The following is a 21,018-nucleotide window of genomic DNA, read 5'->3' on the forward strand; positions in this document are numbered from 1 at the left end:
TTCTGGTCACCTCGCTATAAAAAAGATATTGCTGCTCTAGAAAGAGTGCAAAGAAGAGCAACCAGAATTATTCCGGGCTTAAAAGGCATGTCATATGCAGACAGGCTAAAAAAAAATTGAATCTGTTCAGTCTTGAACAAAGAAGACTACGTGGCGACCTAATTCAAGCATTCAAAATTCTAAAAAGTATTGACAGTGTCGACCCAAGGGACTTTTTCAGCCTGAAAAAAGAAACAAGGACCAGGGGTCACAAATGGAGATTAGACAAAGGGGCATTCAGAACAGAAAATAGGAGGTACTTTTTTACACAGAGAATTGTGAGGGTCTGGAATCAACTCCCCAGTAATGTTGTTGAAGCTGACACCCTGGGATCCTTCAAGAAGCTGCTTGATGAGATTTTGGGATCAATAAGCTACTAACAACCAAACGAGCAAGATGGGCCGAATGGCCTCCTCTCGTTTGTAAACTTTCTTATGTTCTTATGCTCTTAAGGAAAAAAAAAAAAAAAATTCGCAATCCCCGCCTCCTCCTCCTCTCTCTGATTGGCTGAGCACAACGAAATCCCGCTCACCCGTTGGCGAAGGCGTTAATCAATCTCACCTCAGACCATCTCCTGATGACGTCCCCTTCGGAGCTCCCCCTATTCCTCGGACGCTCTGCCGCAGTCTGTGCTAAACAGTGGCTGCACGCCGTTGACATCACACGCAGCTGCTAGAGAAACTTCTTCCCAGAGCTGGCTGCTCCTGGCAACTCTGTTTGACGTCTGGATTACCAGACTATATAGAGTCAGTTTGATGGAAACACTTTCAAGTAGCTGTTTGAATTACGAGTGACAGGGATCAACCGAGACCTCTGCATCGTCTCTTTGGTTCACAGCGGCAGCCAGCCTCCCGCAGCTGCTTTTCAAAGCGGCGCTGGATCTGCGGGGTGGAGCTTCGTGAACTGCTGTGCAGAACTGCGCAGATCTGTGCGCCACTGCAGAGATCGTGTTTACAAGAGCTTCAGCTTCCAGCGTGGATTAACCAAGAACACTGTTAACTGGAGTCACATGCGCGAGTTTAGCAATATCTGAATTGCAAGCCAAGCAACACGAGCCATATTCCTTTGGAAAAAGCGCAGGGAACGAGCAATATATAACAACAGTACTCTACTCAGTAATAATAAGCCAACAGGGGTTTTGTATTAACTGCACGGCGGCTATGCGCTATGAAAACTGTTGGTCTGGAATATTTTCTATTGGAATGAATTAGGTATTGAATCGATGCCGTTTTAATGGTAGATATTACTTTGACGAACAGTTTGTCATCTGCAAATTGATTTTTTTTTGGGTGGGGGGGGGCGCCCTGCCCTGTCATATATCGGCACTTCAGGAGTCCACATTACCTCGAACCAGGACTGTACAGCTAAGGGAATATTTATTTTGTCGACTCAAGTGGAGCAACGCATTATTAATTTAGATATTCACAGTAAGAACCAGCTGCTGTTACCCGGGCAACCATCGCAACTAGCACCGCACGAGGAGCAACAGACCGTGTTCGTGATTCTAGACTCGAATCCGGATTCCGTCAACCAGATCAGGTACGTCAAAGTCAGGTCGTCATTAGTTATATTATTATTATTATTATATTATATAATAATATTAATAATATTATTATATTATTATATTAATAGTTAATCAGACCCATTGTTATTTAAAGTTGGATAGTCAATCATCAGCCAATCAGAATCGTGCATAGCTTTACCTGTGGTTTTTTGTTTTTTTTGTTTTCGCCTGACAACTGTGTCAAACAAACCGACCAATCAGAATGGAGTTCAGGTGGGTTCGTAATAGTTTCAGCACGCAACCTGGAATTTCCCTTTGATATCTTTCGAAGTTGCCCCTGATTTGGATAAACGACCTGTGAATTAGGTCATTCTTTTCTTAGTAAACATGCCCTATTGTTAGTAAATGATATCGCTGGTAGATACTAATACAACAAAGTGCACTTCAGTATCTATGCCTCAAGCCTGCTCTGGACTGGAAGGAGCAGCCTATGCTTTACCAGACCTCTCTGTGCTTTACAATGCTTCCATATGCTTTACCATGCCCCTCTGTGCTTTACAATGCTTCCATATGCTTTACCAGACCTCTCTGTGCTTTACAATGCTTCTCTGTGCTTTACAATGCTTCCATATGCTTTACCATGCCCCTCTGTGCTTTACAATGCTTCCATATGCTTTACCATGCCCCTCTGCACTTTACAATGCTTCCCTATGCTTTACCAGACCTCTCTGTGCTTTACAATGCTTCCATATGCTTTACCAGACCTCTCTGTGCTTTATGACACTTTGTTGGGTTTTATGACACCTTTATAAAGGTATTACATCACACATCAGTATTGTTAGGATGATATGAAGTGTATCTATTTTGTACATAAAGAGTAGCAGGTGTTGCTGATCCACTGTGTTTAGCAGCTCATTCAGTGTCTTTTATTTTTGTTATTTTCGTGGCTCTTGTTTCTGGAGTCCAGTGCACTCAGGATGTGAGTCAGCAAATCTCACCGCTGATCCCAGCAAAAACCCTGCAACAAGAAACGAAAACAACTCAGAGAATATCCTCCCTTCCCTCCTTCCCTCCCTTCCTCCCTCCCCCTCTCTCTTTCTACTTTCCTCTCTCTCTCTCTCCCTCTCAAACCCTCTTTATTGGCTTGATGAATCATGCAGGTATTATAGAGTTTGTCAGTGCAGTAAACTTGCAGAACTATGAATACAGTCTTTAAATGCATTCTTCCATTAGCTCTCAGGACACCGCTTTGTAAAGCCTGCTGTGTGAATTCATTTAAATTGGTAGCAGAGGACTTGTAATGTAATGAGAAGCCACGCGGTGATTCCAACCTCATGAACTTATCAGACTTTTCTTTGAGAGGCCACAGAACACACTGGGCATGCACTTTAATAATAATAATAATAATAATAATAATAATAATCAACCCATTGTATGATAAACAATAATCAAGGTCTGGTAAAGCATAGGGAAGCATTGTAAAGCACAGAGAGGTCTGGTAAAGCATAGGGAAGCATTGTAAAGCACAGGTCTGGTAAAGCATAGGGAAGCATTGTAAAGCACAGAGAGGTCTGGTAAAGCATAGGGAAGCATTGTAAAGCACAGAGAGGTCTGGTAAAGCATAGGGAAGCATTGTAAAGCACAGAGAGGTCTGGTAAAGCATAGGGAAGCATTGTAAAGCACAGAGAGGTCTGGTAAAGCATATTAAAAAACAAACCTTGGTAAACTAACCCTTATAAAGTCTCCCACAGTAAAAGCACAGCAAGGTGTAATACAGCACAGTGAAAGCACAGCACGTTGTAATAAAGCACAGTGAAAGCACAGCACAGTGTAATACAGCACAGTGAAAACACAGCGCGTTGTAATAAAGCACAGTGAAAGCATGGCAAGGCATAGGCAAGCATTGTAAAAACGATGGACTTAATTGTGACGTTTTGACCTAACAACTTTGCTTAATCACCACATGTTTTTTCTGCATGCGGCATAAATTTACTGTTAATGCAGAGTGGAGCTGCACATCGCTGCCCTCTTGTGGCGAGAGGCGGCATTGCGGCGCTGGTATTTAGCAGCACAATCCTCCCAGTGATCTCTGCTGGCCTTGATGGTTGCGCAACTTGTGGAAATATAATATAAGCTCCACTTTCGGTCCTGATAAGATTTATTTATTTATTTGTTTATTTTTTATTTTTTTGCAGAACGAGTGTTTGGGGGAGAGACAGGCTCGCACAGTGACGATTTTTACTGTCGAAGCTAAATCGAGTTTCTTCCTCTTTCGCAAAATGGCAAAGGCCGAGTTTTTTTTAATTAAAAAATAAAAGAAAAAAAACAGGAAATGCTGGAGTCGACGCGGAAAAAAAAGAGACTTCTCTGGGTTTGGTTCGAGTGAAAACGACACATTGAAATCAGACAACACGGCCGTTTATTGAAGGGTTTCGAAAAGCGTTTTCTAAAAGAAAAAAAATATATATATATATATATATATATATATATATATATATAAATATTATCTGACCCGAATTTCTTCCGCGTTGCGTGCGCTGAAACGAAAAGAAATGGTTGACAGAAAAGCGAGCTGGTCTTTTCAAACCAATTTCTAATAAAATACGGTGAGTTTATTTAATAATGTACATTATTATTATTTTTATTATTAGTAGTAGTAGCCTTAGTATTATAAGTTGGTTTACAGTATTCAAACACAAAATGTAGTCAACATCAGTTATGACGCGTATGCGCATATAGTATATATATATATATATATATATATATATATATTATACATATTTCGCGAGTTTTCTAATAACGTTATAATGTTATAACTGTGGCAGAGAGGTTTGTGTTTGTGTACTTTGCGGGATGGCAGACACGACTGCGTGATTATTGCGATATTAATGCATCCGACCAACGGCTTTGGCAGAAGCTCGAGGGTTATTCAAGCATATATCTGTGTTATTATTTCAATGTTTTAAATGAAGAAATCGCCAGTAATGTAGAGTTTGCATCGATTAACAGACATTACACTATGTAACAGAATTTTTGTTCCTGGGTAGTAAGTGTTATTCCCTAATTGCTTATGCCTCAAAAGTATAGAAAATGGCTATTATTCCCCACAAACTTTGCTTTTGTGACCAGGACAGTGATATTTTGAAATTTACCTATTTCCAATGAGAAAACGGGCTAATTCATGTCTTTTCGTTCACATAGTCAGAAAAAAACAACATATGAATCCAAATTAACATGTATTTATACTAAAGCAATACAAAAATGACTACAAAAGATTTAGAAGTGAGTAGTTTTTCGAGATTTACAATTATGCGGTAAATCACTTTCACGAATGAGCCCCCAAATGTAGTCTCCCATCATGTTCTCGTTATACTGTCCTTGGTAGCGGCGTTCAAAGTCCAGTATATCCTGGTGGAAGCACTCGCCTTGCTCCTCTGAGTACGCTCCCATGTTCTCCTTGAATTTATCAAGATGAGCATCAAGGATATGGACTTTGAGGGACATCCTACAGCCCATTGTGCCGTAGTTCTTCACCAGAGTCTCAACCAGCTCCACATAGTTTTTGGCTTTGTGATTGCCCAGGAACCCCCGAACCACTACAGCAGAGCTGTTCCAAGCCGCTTTCTCCTTACTAGTGAGCTTCTTGGGGAATTCATTGCACTCCAGGATCTTCTTTATCTGTGGTCCGATGAAGACACCGGCTTTGACCTTTGCCTCAGACAGCTTAGGGAAGAAGTCTTGAAGGTACTTGAAGGCTGCCGACTCCTTATCTAGAGCTCTGACAAATTGTTTCATAAGGCCCAATTTGATGTGCAGTGGTGGCATCAGCACCTTCCGGGGGTCCACCAGTGGCTCCCACTTGACGTTGTTCCTCCCCACAGAGAACTCGGTCCGCTGTGGCCAGTCCCGCCTGTGGTAGTGCGCCTTGGTGTCCCTGCTGTCCCAAAGGCAAAGATAGCAGGGAAACTTGGTAAAACTGCCTTGGAGACCCATCAGGAATGCCACATTGCAGCCTCTTGATGCCATCTCAGAAAAATGCAGATATGTATCCACTTAGGCAGCTGGAACTAAACTGAACTGGTGGGCTTAAGGCCCCTGTATTTATACTACTATTTATATTACTGGAAAGTTCTAGAAAGTTCTAGACATTACTCCAAGTTTACTCAGCACTGAATCTATCTGGAATGTTCTGGAAATAGGTAGATTTCAAAATATCACTGCCCTGGTCACAAAAGCAAAGTTTGTGGGGAATAATAAGAATATAAGAACATAAGAAAGTTTACAAACGAGAGGAGGCCATTCGGCCCATCTTGCTCGTTTGGTTGTTAGTAGCTTATTGATCCCAAAATCTCATCAAGCAGCTTCTTGAAGGATCCCAGGGTGTCAGCTTCAACAACATTACTGGGGAGTTGATTCCAGACCCTCACAATTCTCTGTGTAAAAAAGTGTCTCCTATTTTCTGTTCTGAATGCCCCTTTTTCTAATCTCCATTTGTGACCCCTGGTCCTTGTTTCTTTTTTCAGGCTGAAAAAGTCCCTTGGGTCGACACTGTCAATACCTTTTAGAATTTTGAATGCTTGAATTAGGTCGCCACGTAGTCTTCTTTGTTCAAGACTGAACAGATTCAATTCTTTTAGCCTGTCTGCATATGACATGCCTTTTAAGCCCGGAATAATTCTGGTCGCTCTTCTTTGCACTCTTTCTAGAGCAGCAATATCTTTTTTTTTATAGCGAGGTGACCAGAACTGAACACAATATTCAAGATGAGGTCTTACTAGTGCATTGTACAGTTTTAACATTACTTCCCTTGATTTAAATTCAACACTTTTCACAATGTATCCGAGCATCTTGTTAGCCTTTTTTATAGCTTCTCCACATTGTCTAGATGAAGACATTTCTGAGTCAACAAAAACTCCTAGGTCTTTCTCATAGATTCCTTCTCCAATTTCAGTATCTTCCATATGATATTTATAATGTACATTTTTATTTCCTGCGTGCAGTACCTTACACTTTTCTCTATTAAATGTCATTTGCCATGTGTCTGCCCAGTTCTGAATCTTGTCTAGATCATTTTGAATGACCTTTGCTGCTGCAACAGTGTTTGCCACTCCTCCTACTTTTGTGTCGTCTGCAAATTTAACAAGTTTGCTTACTATACCAGAATCTAAATCATTAATGTAGATTAGGAATAGCAGAGGACCTAATACTGATCCCTGTGGTACACCGCTGGTTACCACACTCCATTCTGAGGTTTTTCCTCTAATCAGTACTTTCTGTTTTCTACATGTTAACCACTCCCTAATCCATGTACATGTGTTTCCTTGAATCCCAACTGCGTTCAGTTTGAGAATTAATCTTTTGTGCGGGACTTTGTCAAAAGCTTTCTGAAAATCTAAATAAACCATGTCATATGCTTTGCAATTATCCATTGTCGATGTTGCATCCTCAAAAAAATCAAGCAAGTTAGTTAGACACGATCTCCCTTTCCTAAAACCATGCTGATTGTCTCCCAGGATACTGTTACCATATAGGTAATTTTCCATTTTGGATCTTATTATAGTTTCCATAAGTTTGCATATAATAGAAGTCAGGCTTACTGGTCTGTAGTTACCTGGTTCAGTTTTGTTTCCCTTTTTGTGGATCGGTATTATGTTTGCAATTTTCCAGTCTGTCGGTACCACCCCTGTGTCAAGAGACTGCTGCATGATCTTGGTTAGCGGTTTGTAAATTACTTCTTTCATTTCGTTGAGTACTACTGGGAGGATCTCATCCGGCCCAGGGGATTTGTTTATTTTAAGAGCTCCTAGTCCCTTTAACACTTCTGCCTCAGTTATGCTAAAGTTATTTAAAACTGGATAGGAACTGGATGACATGTGGGGCATGTTGTCAGTATCTTCCTTTGTAAAAACTTGTGAAAAGTAATCATTTAATATATTTGCTATTTTTTTTCTTCATCTACGATTTTGCTTTTTGTATATCTTACACATTTAATCTTCTCTTTGAATGTTCTCTTGCTGTTGTGATATTGGAAAAACATTTTGGAATTGGTTTTAGCTCCCTTAGCAATGTTCATTTCTATTTCTCTCTTGGCCTTCTAACTTCCTTTTTGACTTGCGTTTGCAGTTCCGTGTACTCTTTCTGTCCTTTTATTATTGCTCTGTAAAGTGCCTTTTTTTGCTGAGTATTTTTTTTAATTGATCTATTAAACCATTTTGGCAATTTAGTTTTACATTTAGATTTGTCTACTTTAGGGATGTAATTGTTTTGCGCCTCTAGTACTACATTTCTGAAGAGCAACCATCCTTCTTCTGTGGGTGTTTTCTCTATTTTACTCCAATCTACTTCTATTAGTCTCTGCTTCATACCTTCATAGTTTGCTTTTCTAAAATTGTAAACCTTAGCTTTAGTCATTACTTTTGGGGATTTAAAAAACACTTCAAATAAGACCATGTTGTGGTCTGAGTTTGCCAGTGGTTCTCTGACCTCTGTTTTAGTTATTCTATCTTCGTTATTTGAAAAGACTAAATCAAGGCATGCCTCCCCTCTAGTCGGTGCCTTGACAAATTGTGTTAGGAAGCAGTCATTTGTCATTTCCACCATTTCTATTTCATCCTTCACGCTACCCACCGGGTTTTCCCATTTTATTTGGGGGAAGTTGATATCCCCCATTAGTATGGCTTCTCCTTTGCTACACGCATTTCTAATGTCATTGTATAACAGATTATTGTGCTCACCGTCTGAATCTGGCGGTCTATAGCATGCTCCTATTATTATGCCCTTTGAATTTCTGTCCGTTATTCTGACCCATATTGATTCGGTTTTATTTTCTTTGTCCAGGTTTAACACCCGGGCTTCAAAACTGTTTCTTATGTATAGCGCTACCCCTCCTCCTCTTCTGTCCTGCCTGTCTTTCCTATACAGTGTATACCCACAAATATTATATTCGTCCCCATCACTCTCAGACAACCACGTTTCTGTAACACCTATCACATCATAGTTACCTGTTAGTGAAGTAGCTTCAAGTTCTAGAATTTTGTTTCTGATACTTCTAGCATTTAGATAAATACATTTAATGGTTGTCTTACCTGAGTTGTTGTTCTTGTTTTGATGCAGTCTTCCTTCTGTTTTTTTTGTTGATTTCTCCCCCCTTCCTTTCTAGTTTAAATGCTTCTGACCCTGCTCGAGGATCTTTTCTCCGAGTAGACTGGTTCCCTTGTTATTTAAGTGCAGTCCATCCCGTCTATACAGATAGTCCTCGTTGTAGAATGTGGTCCAATGATCAAGATAGGTGAAGCCTTCCCGTGTGCACCACGTCTTCAGCCATGCGTTTTGATTAATTATTTCCAGCTGTCCGTATGGTCCTTTGCAAGGTGCCGGTAGTATACCAGAAAATACCACAGTTTTGGTTTTCTCTTTTAATTTCCTTCCTAGCTCTTTGAATTTGTTTTGCAGGGATTTTGGTCTGTCTCTTCCAATGTTGTTTGTACCGATGTGGACGACTACTACCGGGTCGTCTCCTGTTCGTTCTAGGAGCCTGTCCACGTTCTCAGTGATGTGCTTGACCGAGGCTCCCGGAAGGCAGCACACTGTTGTAGTAAGGGGGTCCAAACTGCGAATTGAACTTGTTGTGTTTCTCAATATGGAGTCCCCAACAATCATGACCTCCCTTCTTTTTGCTGTCTGGTCACCACTGTCAATGGGGTCCTGGATGTTGTTCCTTTCATTCTCTTGTTGTTGGTTCTGCTCATCAAAATTCTGAAGTGACTCAAATTTGGTTGTTTTGATTTCTGGTGGTTGTGTTTGACAAAGTTATTTTTTTTTTTTAATAGCCTTTTTCTATACTTTTGAGGCATAAGCAATTAGGAAATAACACTTACTACCCAGGAACCAAATAAAAAAAAAAATGTGTTACACGATGTTATAGGCAGTGTGTGTGTGTGTTTATACACACACACACACACACACACACACGCATACACACATGCGGTGTGTAAATACTGTACCAGGTTAAGTTTTCCAATGTTAATTTTTTTCTGTATTTGTGTTTTTACAGTTGAAAGCTAGACTCTTAAAGACACTGATTTGCAGTAGTACAGCGAAAGTGCACAATTCCGATAGCGCCCCCTGTCGATATCAGAAACACCTCTTCACAACACAGTGTGGTGGTTCCCCAAGGTGACCCAGGGGTCACCACGAAATTCGGATCACCTCTGTCCCGTTCAGGCACTGTGTGTGCAGTTGGACCGGGTTGAGTTTCCTATCTTTTGCGTCTATTTTATAATCCAAAATGGTTTTTTTTTTTTTGGTCTGTCTGTCTGCCATTGAAGATCATTGAGGGTATAGTTAGCACACTGTGGTCCCATTCCTCCAGCCTCACCCCATCTCTCTCTCTCTTCTCTCAGCTTGGAGTCTCTCCTTCCCGAATCTGGGATCGTCGCTGATTTTGACGTGGAAGACACCCAGACGTCCGGGGGGGAATCATTCTACCAGATAAAGAGCCAGCCAATCGCAGTCAGGTGAGGAACGCTCCGTAGACTGTCTCTCTCTCTCTCTCTGTCTGTCTCTCTCTCTCTCTCTGTCTGGAAGTTTCTCACTCTTTGCTGAAACACAGACAGTGACTCGGCACATTTCTGCAGCCATGCGGGAGCCAAAAATTGTTATCGGGTGGGGATAAGACTCGTATTGCACAGCAGTGTCACCCAGTCCCGGTTTTACTACCAGCTTGATCAGCCCCAGTGTATCTAGGCAACAAGCTCAGGTCTGGTAAAGCACAAAGAGGTCTGGTAAAGCATGGTAAAGCATAGGAAGTATTGTAAAGCACAGAGAGGTCTGGTAAAGCATAGGGAAGCATTGTAAAGCACAGAGAGGTTTGGTAAAGCATAGAGAAGCATTATAAAGCACATAGAGGTCTGGTAAAGCATAGGCAAGCATTGTAAAGCACAGTGCCGCACGTCTCTCCAGGCAATCCTAGCAAAGCGTATCCCAGACCCTTCGACCTTTATTTCGTGTCAGCTTACGGAACATAAAGCACAGGACGTTCGACATTATGAACAGGGTTTTTTTCTTAATTAACTGAAACAAAAAAAGACAGGTTTTATTTGTTTGGTCTTGAAAATTACTCGACTTTGTTTAGTTTGATGTTGAAATCAAATTTACAACCGATGAATCACGGGGGGGGGGGGGGGGGATGGAGTTAGACAGGAGAGAGAGAGTGGAGGTTGGAGAGAGGAGGGGGGGAGGGGGGAGGATAGGTAGAGAACTTATTCTTGGAAATTAAGAGTAAAGTTCTTATTATATACAAAAAAATTTTATGGGTTTATACCCGAATACACCTCTAATTACTCATAAGAGTAGTAGAGACGCATAGATAAATACATCTACAGCAACAGTATTTAAGATGATTTTATAACACAAAATACTTCCATCTCATCCAAGTTTTGATCAATCTCTCTGCTTAGCCCCTCCTCTCCCCTGGGCCCGGGCCCGGCCCCGCCCCCCGCCGTGATGTCATCGCGGGTGCTGCTGAGGCAGCAGCTGATGAAGGAGCAGGCGCAGGAGCAGGAGCGGAGAGAGGAGCAGCAGGAGCGAGCGTCCAGCAACCAGCTCCGCCCCGCCGACCCCTCGCCCGCCATCAGCGTGAGTGCCCCCCAGGGGCCCCGAGCCGCGCCTGCACAGGTCCCAGTCGAGGTGCTCAAGGTAACGAGACCCGACCCGGGTTCGATTTGCTGTTGCAGTTCAGTCTTGGCACAGCTGCATGATTGTAATCTGGAGTGTATACATTTCATTGTATGAATGACTTGGCGTTGCTTGTTTTGTAAAACGCTTGTTTGATATTAAAGAGGAAGTTTTTACCAATGGCCCAGCCAGAACACGAAACAGATGATTTATTATTATTGTTTTTTTTTTTTTATTTCTGTTGTATTTTAAAACAGAGTGGCCCTATTGCAGCAGCAGGTGGCCCTTGTACAGGAAATGACATGGATGGTTACGTGGTCGTAACATGTTGTGTGGTACACACCCATCACATCTCTCCCTCTCTCTCTCTCCCTCCCCCTCTCCATCTCCCCCTCTCCGTTTCCATCTCTCTCACTCTCGCTCCCTCTCCATCTCTCACTCTCGCTCCCTCTCCATCTCCCCCTCTCTCCCCCTCCCCCTTTCCATCTCTCTCTCTACTCCATCTCCCGCTCTCCCTCTTTATCTCTCCATCTCTCCCTCCTCTCTCCCCCTCTGTCTCTCCCTGTCTCTCTGGGTCTCTTTCCCTCTCTCGCTCTCCCTCCCCCCTCTCTCTCCCTCCCCCTCTCCCTCTCCCTTTCTCCCTTTCCATCTCAGAGGGAGAGACTTTCGAGAGTGAAAGAGCGAGGGGGGAGGAGCGAGGAAAGAGGAGGTCTCTCTGTGTTTAGAAGAGGGAGGGGAGAGCGAGAGAGGGAGAGAGAGGGAGACTAAGTCGGATCTCTCTCTCTCTCCAGGTTCAGACTCACTTGGAGAATCCAACCAAGTATCACATCCAGCAAACACAGAGGCACCAAGTGAAACAGTACCTCTCCACCACAATGGGCAACAAGGCAGCCAATCAGACATTGGGGGCGTCGCCCTCGCCGCAAGCTGGCTCTGCCCCTGAGCTGGCCCCGCCCACCAGCACTCCAAACAGCCCCATGGCTTTGCTCAACCTCGGCTCTAATTCGGAGAAAGAGGTGAGGGGGAGGGGAGGTCCTAAGTCCTGGAATCAGCCTGGTTCCCTTCTCCGTAGCTTCTATTATTATTGATAAAGTTTGCTCTCTTTTAGACAGACATTTTGATCAATTTAAAATAAATGCTGCAGCGCCAAATTGAAGTAATACGAGAGAGAGAGAGAGATATTGAGAGAGAGCTAGAGATGGAGAAAGATAGATAGAGAGAGAGAGATGGAGAAAGATAGAGCTAGAGATATATAGAGAGAGATAGATATTGAGAGAGAGAGAGAGATGGGGAGAGAGATATAGCTCGAGAGATAGATATAGATAGATAGAGAGATAGATATAGATAGATAGAGAGATGTCAGTTTTCAAGTTGATAATACAGTATTTTGTTCTCCACGACCTTTGTGGCTGTTGGCGCTCCGAGGTTATGTGCGAGAGGCACTCTGTGGAAGCCTGCCTTTGAATCTGCTTGTGAAATGTGGCACCCAGACCCCCCCCCCTTGAATGAGAGCCGTGTGTCTCAATGAGATGTCATTTACAGCACAGAGATCCTAATGAGAGTCGCTGAGACCTTGTGAGAGAACGCGAGGCTGCGAGGTTCTGGAGACGAGGGGATATGCCATCTGTATATCTACCTAATATCTTTTTCTGTATATATCTTTATCTATGTCTCTGTCTATCTCTGTCTCTCTATCTAATGTTTATCTATCTGTCTAATATCTATTTCTCTCTATCTCTATCTCTTTCTATTTCTGTCTATCTATTTCTATTTCTTTCTCTATCTCTAGCTATTCATCTATCTCTCTCTCTCTCGGATTACTTCAATTTTGCGCCGCAGCGTTTATTTTAAATTGATCAAAATGAGGGCGTCTTTTATACCAGGGTCGACCCCCTCTATTAATAATGCTACGATTTCAAACGCTGCAATATTTAATTACATGATTTGTGCCATTCTAGAAGTATCGCGGTTGCTTGTTTTGTATAATACGGTAGCCTACCTGTCTGTAGCAGCGTGTGTGGCTAACCTGCTGTGACTACAGTACATTTATCAGTGACAGTTACCGAGAGCCTATTACGTGGGAGTTGAGAGGTCAGGGGAGTGCTGTACTAGCGAATCAGGAGTGTGTATTGGTCGTTAAGGGGCGGGGCAATGCTAGTGTGGCAGTTAAATCCAAGAGTGTGACGTAGATGTTTTTCTGCACCAAAAATGACCTCAAAATATCAGTTTGATGATTTCTGTAAAAACTACAATATATCCGACTCGGTTATTTTTTTCCTCGCTGTAACTTGCTTGTTTGTAATTTCCCTGCAAGAGAAACCGAAACTAAATCTTCTCATAGATAGTAAGCACGCTGTTTTTATTTGTATTTGTGTTTACAATTGAACAAAAAACAAAACAACAAAATCACCTATATGAGAGCTTCAGAAGGGCTGCTGTTCTGTACAGAGTTTATCTTGCATTTTCCATCGGAACTGTACCATAAAATAAACTGTGCTTACTATGTGTGTGTGTGTGCATTAGTTTGTAATGTACGTGCTAGATTGAGATTACTGTGTGTGTGTGTGTGCATTAGTTGTAATGTCCGTGCCTAGTGTGTGGATCTGACTCTAATTGTGTGTAAGTTTTCGTGTGCATTCTAGTTTGTAATTTACGTGCTTCACACTGACACACGTATTGTCAAAACATTTAGTGGCACGATCTGTGCTCTATACATTGTAATTTCCTGGTGTGTGTGCATTAGTTTGTAATGTACGTGCTAGATTGAGATTACTGTGTGTGTGTGTGCATTAGTTTGTAATTTCTGTGCTAGACTGAGATTACTATGTGTGTGTGTGTGTGTGTGTGTGTGTAATATTACAACGGCACACACGTAATCAAACATTAAAGTTACGACCCACACCCACTCTACGTCTCGTAATAAACATTAAATGCACGATCTGAGATTACTAGTGTGTGTGTGTGTGTGTGTGTGTGTGTGCATTAGTTTGTAATTTCCGTGCTAGACTGAGATTACTATGTGTGTGTGTGTGTGCGTGTGTGTGCATTAGTTTGTAATTTCCGTGCTAGATTGAGATTACTATGTGTGTGTGTGTGTGCGTGTGTGTGCATTAGTTTGTAATTTCCGTGCTAGACTGAGATTACTATGTGTGTGTGCACACATGCACACACACGTAATCAAACATTACAGGCACGATTGACTCTAATGATCAAACATTACGCGCACAACACGTAAGCATTAACATTAAAGGTGGTGCACGATGTGGACTCTAATGGTACACACACATTCAACACCCGCCTGTGTGTGCATTAGTTTGTAATTTCCGTGCTAGATTGAGATTACTATGTGTGTGTGTGCATTAATTTGTAATTTCTGTGCTAGATTGAGGCTCCCGTCTCTTCGGGGGAGTTACATGTACATAGTCAGCATTGCGCATGTATTTGTTTACTGTGTGTGTGTTGACTCTGACTACTGTCATTTCAATTGAGGTTTTTCACAGATACGCTGGAGAGAGAGAGCGTACAGATATTGTGAAGCCTGCCAACTCGTTTTCATGTGTGATTCAAACCTGCTCTTTCTCTGTCTGTCTCACACTCCCTATCTCCCTCAATCCATCTCTCCTCCTCCCCCTGTCTCTCCCTCGCACCAGATCGATGACGTCATCGATGAGATCATCAGTCTGGAGTCCAGCTTCAACGATGACATCATGGGGTTCATTGATTCGGGACTGCAGCTTTCAAACACCGTGAGAAATGCTTTCTGAAACTTTTTGGACGCACAGTGCAATTGAATTTGTTTCCAGTTGCTTTGTATTGGGGTGGTGGGAAGCTCTTCAAAGATATCCCCACATATAAGACTAGAAGAGAGTTTATTTTTTATTTTGCTGTGGTGAGAAGAGAGGCAGTAGCAGTGGATACAGCATGAGAGACATAGTGTGTAGAAGGAGGGCGATGTGTGTGTGAGAGAGATAGGATTATGAACTGGGAGTTGAGACTGGATTATCAGATAACTGAGTGTAATCTGTTGAGATGGCAGTAACCCTCTCCCAGTCTCTGAATCCCTCCCTCTGCCGCTCAATCCCTCCCTCTCTCCCTCTCTCATTCCCTAACACTCTCTCTCTCTGTGGAATTACACTGTTCAACATCTACAGGGATGCCAGTGTAATACAGAACCATTGCAGTGCCGCTGTCTGTCTGTCTGCCATTGAAGATAATTGAGGGTGTAGTTAGCACACTGTGGTCCCATTCTACCAGCCTCACCCCACTGCAGCTGCCCTATACTTGTGCTACCATTGCAGTGCCGCTGTCTGTCTGCATTGCCATTGTAGATCATTCAGGAAGGGTGCATGGTAACTTTTGCAGATCTGTTTCAAAGAGGACTAACTATAGCAATGGGGTAATGAGAGTAAACATTCACTTCTAACACTAGGGCAAGAAGTAGTTCTTCAGGGGTGGAGACTTGCACAGGACCCCACCCCAGTCCAGGGTGGGGGTGGGGGGGGGCTCTCCCCGCACCCACGGTCTCTATCGTGCCAAGTTGTCAACGGTTTCAACAGACTAGGTTCACTCAAATCAAGTGGCGACAGAGGGACTGTCTTTCCTTGTCCTGCGACACAAAATTCTCTACTTTTACACCCAAAAACGACGTTGTGGGTTTTGCTTGTCTTTTTTCAAATTCCATTTAAAAAGTTGAATAAATAATAAATTTACCAAAGTGTAACAGAGACACCACACGTGTGTATTTCGATAAAGCAATTGGTGTTTAACCAGGGTGTGGAAATTCAACTTTACTTCCCGGATGGGGGGGCAGGTGGGGGGGGGGGGGGGGGGTGGTGGTGGAGATCCACTCGACCTCCTCGTCCATCAGGTAGCGGGGGAGGAGTCCCCGGCCAGGGGGCAGGGAGTCCCTCGTCCCCGTCCCTCACCCCCCTTCCCTCGTCCCCCGTCCCTCACCCCCCCCTTCCCTCGTCCCTGGGGGGTCCCTCACCCAGGGGCATGGTCCCTCGGGACCCCGTCCCTCACCCTCAGGGGAGCCCGGGGCAGGACCCCTGGGTGCGCGGAGAAGGGGGCACCAGGGAGTCATAAGCGGGGAGAATGGGGCAGGGAGTGGTCTCAGTATTTAATTGATTTGAGTTTTTATTTTTTTTGTTATTTGTTCCGTTCTTTATCTTGTTATGCAGAGTAGTTCACATGACAGTTTTTATTTTGTTATTTTTTTGCCGAGTCTGTGTTGCTCTGACTGAGTTCAGCAGCTGCTCTTCAGTTCTAGCTGCGCTGCCATAGTTATTGTATTGTGAATAGGGACAGCCCTGGCCAGGACTACAGCTCCAAGCATGCCTCTGCTCCCACAGCAATGGGGAGGGATGCTGGGAGCTGTAGTTCTTTAGCTGCAATGCACTGGGCTGTGCTGTATTACATTGCTTTGCTCAGCTTGCGTTGCTTGTCTGTGAGTTCAGGAGCTGCTCTTCAGTTCTAGCTGCCAGGGCAGGCATGGAAATGAGACTGTTGCACATTCCAGGTTTTACTGCTATACACCTGTCAACTGTCAAAATTCTGGATCCAGGCACAGCCCTCGACATTCCCCTGGATGAAAGAGGAGGCCCTGCACAGTTTGGTTTCACTGGCTCCTGCAGGGTCCGAATGCAGACAGACAAACTTTCTTCTGTCAAACTTTCTACCGGGAGGATAGATGATCGCGGACTGAATGCCTGCCTGCCACAGGGCTCCCCTGGGTCCTAAATCCTGCCAAGTACAGACAGAGGTGGCAGTAACCACATGTCTTCTGCAGAAATGAAAGTCTTGCTGACCGGAAAGCGGTTTCAGCAGTAGAGTTTTGAACAAAGTACGGAAGAAAAATCTGTCTGGGAGAGTCCTGGGTAATGAGAGAGTTGACAGGTGTGCTGCTGTCAGCTTGATCGGCCCAAGTGTGTCTAGGCAACAAGCTCAGGTGTGTCTGATTATTAAACTCTTAGTGAAAGCAGGATTGGATCACACTGCTGTGCAGCGAGAGTCTTATTGCCATCCTTGTTTGGGTTAATTTGGATTATCTGGGTTTTGATTGGGGACGTTTTTTAGTTTGGGCTCGGTGTGTGTCTCTGGCTCAGTGTAGTTGACTGTGTGTGTCTCTGGTGTCTGTGTAGTTGACTGTGTGATCTGGTGTCTCAGTGTAGTTGATAGTGTTTGCCTCTGTGTGCGAATATGTTTCGGTGCAGTTGACTGTGTGCTCTGGTGTCTCAGTGCAGTTGACTGTGTGCTCTGGTGTCTCAGTGCAGTTGACTGTGTGTGCTGTGGTGTCTCAGTATAGCTGACAGTGTGCTCTGGTGTCTCAGTGCAGTTGACAGTGTGCTCTGGTGTCTCAGTGCAGTTGACTGTGTGCTGTGGTGTCTCTCCTCTCTCTCCAGCTCCCTGTCTCTGGTAACCCGATGGATCTGTACGGCACCCCCAGCATGTCGCTCCCAACCATCACCGTGAGCAACTCCTGCCCGGCCGACCTCACCAAAATCAAGCAAGAGAAGACCGGTACAGCCAGCCGCTCCCCACCACACACTTACTAACCCTCGCCCTCACCCTCACCACAGCACACTTACTAACCCTCACCTTTACTCCCCCCACCACACACTTACTAGCCCTCACCCTCGCCCTCACCTTCGCCCTCGCCCTCACCCTCCCCACCACACACTTACGAACTCTCACCCCCCCCACCACACACTTACTAACCCTCACCCCCCCACCACACACTTACTAACCCTCACCCCCCCACCACACACTTACTAACCCTCACCCTCACCCCCCCACCACACACTTACTAACCCTCGCCCTCACCTTCGCCCTTGCCCTCCCCCTCCCCACCACACACTTACTAACCCTCACCCCCCCACCACACACTTACTAACCCTCACCCTCGCCCTCACCTTCGCCCTCACCCTCCCCACCACACACTTACTAACCCTCACCCTCACCCCCCCACCACACACTTACTAACCCTCGCCCTCACCTTCGCCCTCACCCTCCCCACCCCCCCACCACACACTTACTAACCCTCACCCCCCCACCACACACTTACTAACCTTCGCCCTCACCCTCCCCACCACACACTTACTAACCCTCACCCTCACCCACCCACCACACACTTACTAACCCTTACTAACCCTCGCCCTCACCCTCCCCACCACACACTTACTAACCCTCACCCCCCCACCACACACTTACTAACCTTCGCCCTCACCCTCCCCACCACACACTTACTAACCCTCACCCTCCCCACCACCACACACTTACTAACCCTCACCCTCCCCACCACACACTTACTAACCCTCACCCCCCCACCACACACTTACTAACCTTCGCCCTCACCCTCCCCACCACACACTTACTAACCCTCACCCTCACCCCTCACCACCACACACTTACTAACCTTCGCCCTCACCCTCCCCACCACACACTTACTAACCCTCGCCCTCACCTTCGCCCTCGCCCTCCCCCTCCCCACCACACACTTACTAACCCTCACCCCCCCACCACACACTTACTAACCCTCACCCTCACCCCCCCACCACACACTTACTAACCCTCACCCTCACCCACACCCTCGCCCTCACCCTCCCCACCACACACTTACTAACCCTCACCCCCCCACCACACACTTACCCTCATCCTCACCCCAACCCCCACACTTGCCCTCACCCTCGCCCTCGCCATCACACTCGCTGTGTTTCTTTGTGTTTGTTTCCCTTGAGTTTTGAATCTCTCTGTGTTTCTTTGTGTGTTTTTTCTCAGACACAGACCCGAACGCCAGTGCTGGTTTCTGTGTGACAGAGGTCGAGGTGAAAGCGTTCATGAAAGAGAGGCAGAAGAAAGACAATCACAATCTCAGTGAGTGAAGCAAACGGATATAGCTTCTGCCTGTCTGTCTTTGTGTGTGTCTGTCTGTCTCAAAGCATACTCTGTCTGTTTGTCTGGCTGTCTGTCTGTCTCAAAGCACACTCTGTCTGTCTGTTTGTGTGTTTGTCTATTATAAACAAGAACTGTCAGTCTTTTGTGTTTAGAGATTCAAGTACTAATTGATCTGTCTTCAGAGTGTGTCTCGAATCAACAACAGACTAGCTGGGAGAATCATGCAATAATGCAATCATGTTATAATTACACCTCTCTCTCTCCCCCTCTCCCCCCCTCACTCCCCCCCTCTGTCTCTCTCGCTCCCTGCCTCTCTGTCTCTCTCTCCCCCTCTCTCTCTCCCTCGCTCCCCCTCTCTCTCACTGTCAGTCGAGAGGCGCCGAAGGTTTAACATCAACGACAGAATTAAAGAGTTGGGGACCATGATTCCTAAGTCTAGCGACCCGTAAGTTCAACTCGTTTGGTTGAATTGCTTGCTTATGTCTCTCTACTGACTCCTAGTGTTCTGAAATGTCGAGTTTGTCTCTCTCTACTGAACCCTAGTGTTCTGACATGTCTTTGCGTCTCTTTATTGATCCCTAGTATCCCGACATGTCAAGTTTGTCTCTCTACTGACCCCTAGTGTTCCGACAGGGAGATGCGCTGGAACAAAGGCACAATCCTCAAGGCTTCGGTCGACTTCATCCGGAAGCTGCAGAAAGAGCAGCAGCGATCGAAGGAGATGGAGATGAAGCAGAGGAAGCTGGAGCAACTGAACAGGAGCCTGCTGCTCCGAGTACAGGTACAGCCAGAGCCGTCTGCGGGAGCCGAGCTGATGGTACAGAGTGTGTGTGTGAGAGTGCGCGTCTCAGCCTGCAGCTCACAATACAGGTACTGTGTGTGTCTGTGTGTGTGTGGGGACAGTAATGTATGTTTCTGAACTCTTCAGTTGCTGCCTCTGATCAAGTTGAGAGTGTGTTATATTCTCTCTTTTTTTTTTATCCCTCTCTCTCTCTCTCTCCAGGAACTGGAAATGCAGGCCCGCCTTCATGGCCTCCCCACTCTCCCTTCTTCCCTGGGCTCGGGAGAACCGGTCTCTCAGCTTGTCCTGCAGGACCAGAGCCAGCGTCCAGACCACCACCCCAACACCGGCCTGCTCTCCGGCCCCTTCGCAGCCCCTCCCACCACCCCTGCAGGCCCCTCCCCTTCCTCCCTGGTCAGCCCAGCCCTCGACCTGGGCTCCCTGAACTTCGACAACCTTGACGACCCCGCGGCCTTTGACCTGGGGCTGACCTCGGACGTGGGACTCGATGACATTCTCATGGATGAGGGGGGCCTCTCGCCCCTGAGGCGGGGCTCCGACCCCCTGCTTTCATCGGTCTCTCCTGGGGCCTCCAAAGCCAGTAGCAGGAGCAGCTTCAGCATGGAGGAGGACTCCTGACCCCTAGTGGTGGGAGGAGCGCACTGCGGTTTAGATTTGGCAGCGGGAGTGGGAGGGGAGATGAATTCAATCGATCTACACAGTGTCTGATCCAAATGGTGGACAAGTGATCAAATTATGGCGCAGCAGGGCTAGTGTGAGTTTCTAATCTTACTCAGACTCCTGGCTCCTGATCATTTTAATAATAATAATAATAGACTTCACTGAGGGGAGCTCTGAACCCCAGGACTGGGTAGTGCAGCAGCAGCAGGGCTAGTGTGAGTTTTTAATCTTGCTCAGACTCCTGGCTCCTGATTATTTCAATATTCTCTTGACTTTGTCATTTTCTGTTTGTATTATGTAGAAATTGTATGCATAACTATAGACATTAATTTAGCTGTGTAAAATTAGAAGACGCTAAGAGAGATTTCTAGCCGTGGAATTGATGAAGTTTCTTTTAGTGTTTCTATATGTAGGTTTTTGTTTTGTTTTTTTAAAAGGCAACAAC

General features: G+C 45.1%; 1 protein-coding gene across 2 annotated transcripts; it reads left to right on the forward strand.

The window, feature by feature from the left end:
- Positions 1 to 1,381: 1,381 nt before the first annotated feature.
- On the forward strand, positions 1,382 to 20,729 carry LOC121328877 (transcription factor E3-like). 2 transcript variants are annotated; one of them, XM_041274007.1, is made up of 10 exons: positions 1,382 to 1,578; positions 9,946 to 10,059; positions 11,002 to 11,239; positions 12,010 to 12,234; positions 14,869 to 14,964; positions 17,620 to 17,737; positions 18,995 to 19,090; positions 19,481 to 19,556; positions 19,745 to 19,892; positions 20,115 to 20,729. In XM_041274007.1, exons 3-10 carry the CDS (start codon positions 11,048 to 11,050, stop codon positions 20,529 to 20,531), a joined length of 1,368 nt encoding a protein of 455 aa, XP_041129941.1. In that variant the 5' UTR covers positions 1,382 to 1,578; positions 9,946 to 10,059; positions 11,002 to 11,047; the 3' UTR covers positions 20,532 to 20,729. The 2 variants fall into 2 exon arrangements, with proteins under 2 accessions (XP_041129941.1, XP_041129942.1); XM_041274008.1 differs by lacking the exon at positions 1,382 to 1,578 and adding an exon at positions 4,112 to 4,149.
- Positions 20,730 to 21,018: the final 289 nt, after the last annotated feature.

Source organism: Polyodon spathula, chromosome 16, assembly GCF_017654505.1.
Source record: "Polyodon spathula isolate WHYD16114869_AA chromosome 16, ASM1765450v1, whole genome shotgun sequence".
Lineage (NCBI taxonomy): Eukaryota > Metazoa > Chordata > Actinopteri > Acipenseriformes > Polyodontidae > Polyodon > Polyodon spathula.

Coding starts and splice junctions, on each gene's coding strand:
- LOC121328877 (XM_041274007.1), top strand. CDS start 11,048: ATGTCATCGCGGGTGCTGCTGAGGCAGCAGCTGATGAAGGAGCAGGCG. Junction 17,738..18,994: donor AATCAAGCAAGAGAAGACCG/GTACAGCCAGCC, acceptor GTTTTTTCTCAG/ACACAGACCCGAACGCCAGT. Junction 19,893..20,114: donor GCCTGCTGCTCCGAGTACAG/GTACAGCCAGAG, acceptor CTCTCTCTCCAG/GAACTGGAAATGCAGGCCCG.